General features: G+C 40.0%; 1 protein-coding gene across 1 annotated transcript; it reads left to right on the top strand.

Moving 5' to 3' along the window:
- The first annotated feature begins 10,232 nt into the window (after positions 1-10,232).
- Positions 10,233-11,138, top strand: GPR141 (G protein-coupled receptor 141). Its single transcript, XM_068972368.1, has one exon. The coding sequence runs from the start codon at positions 10,233-10,235 to the stop codon at positions 11,136-11,138; it is 906 nt and encodes a 301-aa protein (XP_068828469.1).
- The last annotated feature ends 782 nt before the right edge of the window (positions 11,139-11,920 follow it).

The raw sequence follows: 11,920 nt of genomic DNA, 5'->3' as shown, positions 1-11,920 counted from the left end.
GGTGCTGACTCTGAAGGTGCTGACTCTGTTAAATTACCAATTTAACAAAGTGGTAATACCAAAAAGTAGATACTCTGCTCATCACAAGATACCTATTAAGAAGGTGAAAGGAAAGTGGAAGAAGATATTTACAATACACATCTCTAATAAAGGAGTGATATCTAGGCTACTACCAATCAATAAGAAAAAGGCAGACTACCAAATAGAAATACGGTGAAACCCTTCAACAGGCACTTCACAAAACAGAATATCTGAGTGTCCAACAGATACATATGAATGTGGTCATCTTTATTATTCAGTAAGCTACATGCAGATCAAAACCGCAATGAAATGCAACGACATCTACTACAATGGAAAAAATTAAAAGGACAGAAAATTCTGAATATTTTGGAGACTGTGGAGCACTGAAACTCTCCTATACTGTTAGTGAGAATTTATATCAGAAACTGTTTCTGGATTTCACTAAAACAGAACAAATACACACCCTACAATCCATCAGTTACACATTTAGGTAAATTCCCAGCAGAATTTGGGAATTTACTTATTTTCACAAAAGATGAAATGCATACTTATTTTTACAAAAGAAATTTATAAGAATGTTCAAAGTAGTATTATTTATTTATTTTTTATATTGGAGTAGAGTTGATTTACAATGTTGTGGTAGTTTTAGGGGTACAGGAAAGTGATTTAGTTACACATATACTTATATCTGGCTTCCCAGGTGGCGCTAGTGGTAAAGAACCCACCTGCCAATGCAGGATACTTAAGAGGTGCTGATTTGATCCTTGGGTCAGGAAGATACCCTGGAGGAGGAAATGGCAACCCACTCCAGTATTCTTTCCTGGAAATTCCATGGACAGAGAAGTCTGGTGGGCCACATACAGCCCATGGGATTGCAAAAAGTCAGACACAACTAAAGTGACTTAGCACATACATATATATCTACTCTTTTTCAGATTCTTTTCCCATATAGGTTATTACAGTGTATTAAGTAGAGTTCTCCGTGCTATACAGTAGATCCTTGTTGATTATCTATTTCATATATAGTACTGTGTACATGTGAATCACAAACTCCTAATTTATCCCCCACACTCACCTTTCCCCTTTGGTAACTATTAGTTTATTTTTTAAGTCTGTGAGTTTATTTCTGTTTTGTAAATAAGTTCATTTGTATCATTTTTTAGATTCCACATATAAGTGAGATCCTATGATATTTGTCTTTGTCTGAACTATCAAATGAATTTGATATGATAATGTCTAGGTCCATCCATGTTGCTGTGAATGGCATTAGTTCATTCCTTCTATGGCTGATAATATTCCATTGTATATATACGTACCACATCTCATTTATCCACTCATCTGTTAATGGACATTCAGGTTACTTCTGTATCTTGGCTATTGTAAATAGTGCCACAGTGAACATTGAGGTGCATGTATCTTTTAGAAGTATGGTTTGCTCTGGATGCATGCCCAGGAGTGGGATTTCTGGATCATATGGTAGCTTTATTTTTATTTTTTTAAGGAACTCCCCAGAGTGTTCTCCCTAGTGGCTGTACCAATTCACAGTCTCACTAAGGGTGTAGGATGGTTCCCTTTTCTCCACACTCTCATGTGCTTTTTGGCCATCTATATACTTTCCTTGGAGAAATGTCTGTTTAGATCTCCTGCATATTTTTTTTTTTAATATTGAGCTGCATGAGCTATTTGTATATTTTGGAGATTAATCCCTTGTTGGTCGCATTGTTTGCAAATATTTTCTGCCATTCTCTGGGTTGTCTTTTCACTGCTTATGGTCTATAGTGTTATTTATAATAGCTCTATAAGTGGAAATAATGCTATTATCCATCAACAATAGAATGGGTAAATTGTGAAATATTCATGCAATGATACAATTACTAAATAAAACTGCACACATGAATGAATCTTAAAGCATAATGCTGAGTGCACTAAACTAGATACACACAAAAAAGGACACTGAATTTATATAAAATTCAAAGTAGGCAAACCTATTATATGGTTTAGCTGTCAGGATACTGATTGTCTTTGGTGAGGGTAAGGTTAAAATTCATTGAACTATATACCTATATCTGAGCACTGTACTATAAGTATGTTAGTTTTCAATAATAATGTTTTTATATGAATACAAAGGAAAACTCAGTTCTTCCCTCCTCAATCTTGTTTGGAAGGCAGAAATGTAACTGAGTGACATAGTAGAAGTAAGCATGGTTGGTAAGTTCCATGGGACAAAGGGGGATTACATAAAACCTAAATTGAGAATGGAGATTAGTAAGGCTTCCCGTGAGAAATGATGACTCAATTGATCCTTAGAATAGGAATTAACAAGGTATATCATAGTTGTTACTTGCAGACAATAGAACCCACTTCAGCTGGTCTAAGCAGAAGGTGTTTATTAGAAGGTAACAAGTTACAAAATATCATGGAATATCTGGGAATCAGGCTTGGCTGCTACAAAGACATGATCCATATAGACAGAGAAAAATATCCAATACCACCATGAAATTAATAGCAGAAACATCATTGACTCTATTGCTTTCTGAAGTCCATGATATATAGTACTGGATTCCTATGCCACTAGTGTCCCAGAGAAACCAGACATTTCTACTACTGTCTTGCCAAATAACCTAATCTCTCTATACACTGACATCCTTCATGTTTGCCTCCAAGTTTTGTAGTAGTGCGACAAACTAGTAGAAACTAGCTCACTTACAAGCACTACAACTGTACAGAAAATTTCTAACAGACCAGAAAGGGTTGGAATGGATGTTGAATGAGCTAACGTATGGGATCTGCTGTAAATCAATAGGAATAGGAAAGTAAGAAATCCAAAAAGAAGGAAGGGCAGCTTTAAAGATATGTTGGCATACAGCTATGTGAGTAGAACCAAATATCTTCACGGCCTCCCCTCCTTCTTTCTTACGTTAGAAGCTGCACAACTTGCTTCTCTATGACGCAGGAGTTTGTGTATTTCTGAGTGTGTGTGTGTGTGTGTGTGTGTGTGTAAAACTCTGGAGAGCTTGGTAAATGATATCCAGACTAAGGCTTAGTTTCTTCATTTGAAAATCAGTATAGTGATACATATTGATACACAAAGCCCAGGACTGCTTTGAGGGTTAAATGAGCCCATGTTCAGGTAAGCATCTCATGTAGTACCTGATATATACAAGAGATGTAACATAAACTTCTTTTATCTGAAAGAGAGAGATTATGGCAGTTGGTGAGAAAGGAGGACTTGAGATGGATGGTGTGTAACTGATCGTATTTTCTCCTTTTAGAAGCTGAACCTTCTAGGCAAATAACTGGAAAAAAAAATGACAAGCAGAGCTTACGATGGCACATTCCTCCTTGATTCAGATACGAACAAAATATAATTTCACATCTACCTGATGGAACTACTTTTCTACAGAGGAAAATAAAAGGTGAGTGCAGAGATTACACATTACAGAGAGCCAGTATAACAGGAGGCAAGCGTTAATGTCGGTTACATGGAAATCCTATTCCATACCCAGGAAAGCAGAGGCTCTCTGGGGCCAGGTTATTATTATTTTTTAATTAGTCCTATTGAGCTATAAGTTATATGCAAGAAAATTCACCAATTTTAAGTGTACAGATCATTGAGCTTTGACAAATAACTACAACACAATATAAAATGTCCCATCATCCCGTAATTTCCCCCAGGCTCCTCTGAAGTAAATCCCTTCACCTGCAAACTGGGCCCTGAGCTACACTGATCCTTCTAACATATTGGTTTTGATTTTCTAGAAAAAGAAATCATTTAATATGTAGTCTTTTGTGGCTGGCATCTTTTATTTAGTGTGGTGTTCTCCACTTTATCACTTTCCCTCTAAAGAGCCTTTCTATACCTATTTCCCTAATTATCTTTCCCCCCTTATGAAATTTTAATACCACAGATATACTTTTTGTGTGTTTATATACTACATGTATACCTGCATTTTATACACTAAAAATAAGATTTTTCACACCCCCAGAACAAACATTTTTCCCCTTGGAGGCAATATTGCCCAATTGAGAATACGTGATTTAGTATGATGCTTTTTTGATTCATCAGTATTATATCAGCAGTTGGCTCATTTTTATTGCTTTGTAAGTTTGATTGTATGAAGAGACATTCAAGAATGAATAGAATAATTATGAATGTGTTACAAAGGTCAGGTATTAGCCACATAATTTAACTACTATTCTCCCTTGACTTTGATGCTTGTTGTCCCTGGTATTAGTAAACAGACCTCTCTTATCAAACAGTTGTTCAAGCAAGAAATCTAGGAGTGATTGAGATACTTCCTTTCCCTTCATTTCTCCATATACAATTAATGTCAAATCCTGTCAATTTAACCTCTAGATTATTTCTTGAATCTGGTCTCAAGGGATTGGATTTTGCTATAACCCAGAACATGCTAAACATGTTAATAATTTTGATTTTTACCTTCAAAGAAATGGGAGGCCACTGAAGGAATTTAAATAAGAAAGTGAAGTGACTTGACTAGTGTGATTAAAAATTAATACATCTTTTATTTAGTAAATAGCAACTTAGATGTAGATAATAATTAAATCACATTCCAGGTGGTACAGTGATTAAGAATCCACCTCCCAAAGCAAGAGATGTGAAAAATGGGGGTTCAGTCCCTGGGTCAGGAAGATCCCCTGGAGGAGGAAATGGCAAACAGTATTCTTGATCACATGGACCACAGCCTTGTCTAACTCAATGAAACTAAGCCATGCCATGTGGGGCCACCCAAGATGGGTGAGTCATGGTGGAGAGGTCTGACAGAATGTGGTCCACTGGAGAAGGGAATGGCAAACCACTTCAGTATTCTTGCCTTGAGAACCCCATGAACAGTATGAAAAGTCAAAATGATAGGATACAGAAAGAGGAACTCCCCAGGTCGGTAAGTGCCTAATATGCTACTGGAGATCAGTGGAGAAATAACTCCAGAAAGAATGAAGGGATGGAGCCAAAGCAAAACCAATGCCCAGCTGTGGATGTAACTGGTGATAGAAGCAAGGTTTGATGCTGTAAAGAGCAATATTGCATAGGAACCTGGAATGTTAGGTCCATGAATCAAGGCAAATTGGAAGTGGTCAAACAGGAGGTGGCAAGAGTGAATGTCAACATTCTAGGAATCAGCGAACTAAAATGGACTGGAATAGGTGAATTTACTTCAGATGACCATTACATCTACTAGTGTGGGCGGGAATCCCTTAAAAGAAATGGAGTAGCCATCATGGTCAAGAAAAGAGTCCAAAATGCAGTACTTGCATGCAATTTCAAAAACAACAGAATGATCTCTGTTCGTGTCCAAGGCAAACCATTCAATATCACCATAATCCAAGCCTACGCCATAACTCCTAACGCTGAAGAAGCTGAGGTTGAACAGTTCTATGAAGACCTACAAGACCTTTTAGAACTAACACCCAAAAAAGATGTCCTTTTCAATATAGGGGACTGGAATGCAAAAGTAGGAAGTCAAACACCTGGAGTAACAGATAAATTCGGCCTTGGAATGTGGAATGAAGCAATAGAATTTTACCAAGAGGGTGCACTGGTCATAGCAAACACCCTCTTCCACCAACACAAGAGAAGACTCTACACATGGACATCACCAGACGGTCAACACCAAAAACAGATTGATTATATCCTTTGCAGCTAAAGATGGAGAAGCTCTATACAGTCAGCAAAAACAAGACCGGGAGTTGACTGTGGCTCAGATCATGAACTCCTTATTGCCAAATTCAGACTTAAATTGAACAAAGTAGGGAAAACCGCTAGACCATTCAGTTCAGTTCAGTTCAGTCCCTCAGTTGTGCCCTACTTTTTGCGATGCCATGAATTGAAGCACTCCAGGCCTCCCTGTCCATCACCAACTCCCGGAGTTCACTCAGACTCATGTCCATTGATGTGGCGATGCCATCCAGCCATCTCATCCTCTATCGTCACCTTCTCCTCCTGTCCCCAATCTCTCCCAGCATCAGAGTCTTTTCCAATGAGTCAACTCTTTGCATGAGGTGGCCAAAGTACTGGAGTTTCAGCTTTAACATCATTCCTTCCAAAGAACACCGAGGGCTGATATCCTTCAGAATGGATTGGTTGGATCTCCTTGCAGTCCAAGGGACTCTCAAGAGTCTTCTCCAACACCACAGTTCAAAAGCATCAATTCTTTGGCACTCAGCTTTCTTTATAGTCCAACTCTCACATCCATACATGACAACTGGAAAAACCATAGCCCTGACTAAATGGACCTTTGTTGGCAAAGTAATATCTCTGTTTTTGAATATGCTGTCTAGATTGGTCATAACTTTCCTTCCAAGGAGTAAGGGTCTTTTAATTTCATGGCTGCAATCACCATCTTCAGTGATTTTGGAGCCCCCAAAAATAAAGTCTGACACTGTTTCCACTGTTTCCCCATCTATTTGCCACAAAGTGATGGGACCGGATGCCATAATCTTCGTTTTCTGAATGTTGAGCTTTATCCTTGGAAGAAAAGTTATGATCAACCTAGATAGTATATTCAAAAGCAGAGACATTACTTTGCCAACTAAGGTCCGTCTAGTCAAGGCTATGGTTTTTCCTGTGGTCATGTATGGATGTGATAGTTGGACTGTGAAGAAGGCTGAGCGCCGAAGAATTGATGCTTTTGAACTGTGGTGTTGGAGAAGACTCTTGAGAGTCCCTTGGACTGCAAGGAGATCCAACCAGTCCATTCTGAAGGAGATCAGCCCTGGGATTGCTTTGGAAGAAATGATGCTAAAGCTGAAACTCCAGTACTTTGGCCACCTCATGCGAAGAGTTGACTCATTGGAAAAGACTCTGATGCTGGGAGGGATTGGGGGCAGGAGGAGAAGGGGACAACAGAGGATGAGATGGCTGGATGGCATCACAGACTCGATGGACGTGAGTCTGAGTGACCTCTGGGAGATGGTGATGGACAGGAAGGCCTGGCGTGCTGTGATTCATGGGATCACAGAGAGTCAGACATGACTGAGCGACTGAACTGAACTGAACTGAAGCCAACTTTTTCACTCTCCTCTTGCACTTTCATCAAGAGGCTTTTTAGTTCCTCTTCACTTTCTGCCATAAGGGTGGTGTCATCAGCATATCTGAGGTTATTGATATTTTTCCCGGCAATCTTGATTCCAGCTTGTGTTTCTTCCAGCCCAGTGTTTCTCATGATGTACTCTGCATATAAGTTAAATAAGCAGGGTGACAATATACAGCCTTGACATACTTCTTTTCCTATTTGGAACCAGTCTGGTGTTCCATGTCCAGTTCTAACTGTTGCTTCCCTGACCTGCATATAGGTTTCTCAAGAGGCAGGTCAGGTGGTCTGGTATTCTAGTCTCTTTCAGAATTTTCCACAGTCTACTGTGATCCACAGAGTCAAAGGCTTTGGCATAGTTAATAAAGCAGAAATAGATATTTTTCTAGATCTCTCTTGCTTTTTCGGGTATGCCCTAAATCAAATCCCTGATGATTATACAGTGGAAGTGAGAAATAGATTTAAGGGACTAGATCTGATAGACAGCGTGCCTGATGAACTATGGACGGAGGTTCATGACATTGTACAGGAGACAGGGATCAAGACCATCCCCATGGAAAAGAAATGCCAAAAAGCAAAATGGCTGTCTGGGGAGGCCGTACAAATAGCTGTTAAAAGAAGGAAAATGAAAAGCAAAGGAGAGAAGGAGAGATATAAGCATCTGACTGCAGAGTTCCAAAGAATAGGGAGGAGAGATAAGAAATCTTTCTTCAGTGATCAATGCAAAGAAATAGAGGAATACAACAGAATGGGAAAGGCCAGAGATCTCTTCAAGAAAATTAGAGATACCAAGAAAACATTTCATGCTAATATGTGCTCGAAAAAGGACAGAAATGGTATGGACCTAACAGAAGCAGAAGATATTAAGCAGAGGTGGCAAGAATACACAGAAGAACGGTACAGAAAAAAATTTCACAACCCAGATAATCACAATGGTGTGATCATTCACCTAGAGCCAGACATCCTGGAATGTGAAGTCAAGTGGGCCTTAGAAAGCATTGCTATGAACAAAGCTAGTGGAGATGATGGAATTCCAGTTGATCTATTTCAAATCCTGAAAGATGATTCTGTGAAAGTGCTACACTCAATATGCCAGCAAATTTGGAAAACTCAGCAGTGGCCACAGGACTAGAAAAGGTCAGTTTTCATTCCAATCCCAAAGAAAGGCAATGCCAAAGAATGCTCAAACTGCTTCACAATTGCACTCATCTCACATGCTAGTAAAGTAATGCTCAAAATTCTCCAAGCCAGGCTTCAGCAATACATGAACCGTGAACTTCCTGATGTTGAAGTTGGTTTTAAAAAAGGCAGAGGAACCAGAGATCAAATTGCCATCATCCGCTGGATCATGGAAAAAGCAAGAGAATTCCAGAAAAACATCTATTTCTTCTTTATTGACTATGCCAAAGCCTTTGACTGTGTGGATCACAATAAACTGTGGAAAATTCTGAAAGAGATGGGAACATCCAACCACCTGACCTGCCTCTTGAGAAACCTGTATGCAGGTCAGGAAGCAACAGTTAGAACTAGACACACAACAACAGACTGGTTCCAAATAGGAAAAGGAGTACGCCAAGGCTGTATATTGTCACCCTACTAATTTAACTTATATGCAGAGTACATCATGAGAAACTCTGGGCTGGAAGAAGCACAAGCTGGAATCAAGATTGCCAGGAGAAATATCAATAACCTCAGATATGCGGATGACACCACCCTTACGGCAGAAAGTGAAGAGGAACTAAAGAGCCTCTTGATGAAAGTGAAAGAGGAGAGTGGAAAAAGTTGGCTTAAAGCTCAACATTCAGAAAACTAAGATCATGGCATCTGGTCCCATCACTTCATGGCAAATAGATGGGGAAACAGTGAAAACAATGTCAGACTTTATTTTTTTGGCTCCAAAATCACTGTAGATAGTGATCGCAACCATGAAATTAAAAGACGGTTACTCCTTGGAAGGAAAGTTATGACCAACCTAGATAGCATGTTCAAAAGCAGAGACATTACTTTGCCAACAAAGGTCCGTCTAGTCAAGACTATGGTTTTTCCAGTGGTCATGTATGGATGTGTGAGTTGGACTGTGAAGAAAGCTGAGTGCCAAAGAATTGATGCTTTTGAACTGTGGTGTTGGAGAAGACTTTTGAGAGTCCCTTGGACTGCAAGGAGATCCTACCAGTCCATGCTAAAGGAGCTCGGTCCTGGGTATTCTTTGGAAGGAATGATGTTAAAGCTGAAACTCCAGTACTTTGGCCACTTCATGCAAGGAGTTGACTCATTGGAAAAGATTCTGATGCTGGGAGGGATTGGGGGCAGGTGGAGAAGGGGATGACAGAGGATGAGATGCTGGATGGCATCACTGACTTGATGGACGTGAGTCTGAGTGAACTCCGAGAGTTGGTGATGGACAGGGAGGCCTGTCGTGCTGAGATTCATGGAATCTCAAAGAGTCAGACTCGACCGAGCAACTTAACTGAACTGAACTGATAGGAAAATTGGGAGACATGCTATGGTCTCAGGGGGGCCCATGATAAGATCTTAGTCAAGCACTCACTGTTAGACGATTATGTAACTGTGATGAGAAATTCAGATAACTCCTCCTATTTCTTGCTGCTACCTTGATTTAGTCTTTTTCCTTTTTGCCAAACAAATAATATCTTTTAAAAAATAAAGTATAAATATTCTTGAATCACTTGCTGATGAGTTGGAAGGAATTAGAGAATTAAATGATACTTAAAGGAAAAAAACATTTTGTGTACTTAATGCATCCACTTTGCTTTCTGTCCATCTTAGGATATTACCCGCCCCCCTCCCCCAGTTGTTACTGCAATACCAGTATCTATGTGTCAACTTCAAACGGTCTGAACTCAAGCTTTATGCAAATAGTTTTGACTATGTAGATATACATGTATCTCTGAGGGCCTCTTGAAGTGGTCTTTAACCTATTAAAGGTCAAGAATCAATGACTTACTGTGTTTTCAGTGTAGAGTACCCAGAAATGCCTATGACAATAGTTCTCATTCTTAAGGCATATAAGGTTTACATCATGTAAACAGAAAAATGACAAAGTCACCCTGCCAGTTTAATGGAAACAAAATATGAACGAAATTCTGGAAGCTTGTTAGTTACACGGGTGCTTTATCTCTTCCAGGTGACTTCTGAAGCATGGCTGCCCACAATACTTCCACCTGCGATGACCCTATATTGACACCCCATTTAACCAGGCTCTACTTTGTAGTGCTTATTGGAGGGCTGATGGGCATCATCTCCATTTTGTTCCTGCTTGTGAAAATGAACACCCGGTCTGTGACCACCACAGCAGTCATTAACCTGGTGGTGGTCCACAGTGTTTTTCTGCTCACAGTGCCTTTTCGCTTGACCTACCTCATCAAGCACACTTGGACATTTGGGTTGTCCTTCTGCAGATTCGTGAGTGCCATGCTGCACATCCACATGTACCTCACATTCCTGTTCTACATGGTGATTCTAGTCATCAGATACCTCATTTTCTTCAAGCACAAGGACAAAGTGGAATTCTACAGAAAACTACATGCTGTGGCTGCCAGTACTGCCGTGTGGCTACTGGTGATTATCATTGTGGTACCCTTGGTTGTTTCTCAGTATGGAATTCGTGAGGGCTACGACAGCCACCACTGTTTCAAATTCCACAAGGAACTTACTCATGCATATGTGCAAGTCATCAATTATATGATAGTCGCTATTGTCATAGTCATCGCAGTGATTCTCTTGGTCCTCCAGATCATCATCATTGTGTTGATGGCACGGAAGCTTGGACACTCCTTACTATCCCATCAAGAGTTCTGGGCTCAGTTGAAAAATCTGCTTTTTATAGGAGTCATCCTTATTTGCTTCCTTCCCTACCAGTGCTTTCGGATTTATTACCTGTACACTGTGGCAAGAGACTGTAACTACAATGTTGCATTTTATAATGAAATCTTCTTGAGTATAACAGCAATTAGCTGCTTTGATTTGCTGCTTTTTGTTCTTGGGGGAAGCCACTGGTTTAGACAAAAGATAATTGACCTATGGAATTGTCTTCTATGCCGTTAGCCACAGACTACAGTATTCAACATTACCTCCTTAATATTGACAGTAAAAACAGGAATGGCTATTTCATTACTCGATTAAAACCATGTCTTGATGCAACCAAACAAAAGGACTGTAAAATGTCAGAGCATTCATTTCAGCCTTTGTTTAGTTCTTATCATCTCTCAATGATACTTATACAAAGACTAGTGATGTTCAATCTACCTGGAGTTGCAATACTGCATTATTTTCCAATATAAAATGTCTACTTGGCCCATCCAGGTACTATGGGCCCAGTGGTTTCTGAGTTTTACCTTATTTTAATTTCCTCAGTTTGAAACATGGCCTTTCCTTAGGTTTTGAACTGGACTCAGCCCTCTAATTCTTTTCATTCCCTTTGCTGCTGCTGCTGCTAAGTCGCTTCAGTCATGTCTGACTCTGTGCGACCCCATAGACGGCAGCCCACCAGGCTCCCCCGTCCCTGGGATTCTCTAGGCAAGAATACTGGAGTAGGTTGCTATTTCCTTCTCCAATGCATGAAAGTGAAAAGTCAAAGTGAAGTCGCTCAGTTGGTCCGACTCTTCACGACCCCATGGACTGCAGCCTACCAGGCTCCTCCGTCCATGGGATTTTCCAGGCAAGAGTACTGGAGTGGGGTGCCATTGCCTTCTCCAAAACTTAGGTAAATTAATCCTAGTCATGATTCTACATCAAAGACAACAAACTTCACTTGGCTAACCAGATGAGATGACCATTCAACTCACACCCTCACACACACACACACACACACACACACACACACACAC

The sequence above is a fragment of the Capricornis sumatraensis genome, chromosome 5, assembly GCF_032405125.1.
Source record: "Capricornis sumatraensis isolate serow.1 chromosome 5, serow.2, whole genome shotgun sequence".
Lineage (NCBI taxonomy): Eukaryota > Metazoa > Chordata > Mammalia > Artiodactyla > Bovidae > Capricornis > Capricornis sumatraensis.
Note: the sequence above shows the minus strand (reverse complement) of the source record. Positions and strands in the feature narration are given on the sequence as shown.

What these genes read in the sequence shown, in the direction of transcription:
- GPR141 (XM_068972368.1), top strand. Translation starts at nt 10,233, where the DNA reads ATGGCTGCCCACAATACTTCCACCTGCGATGACCCTATATTGACACCC.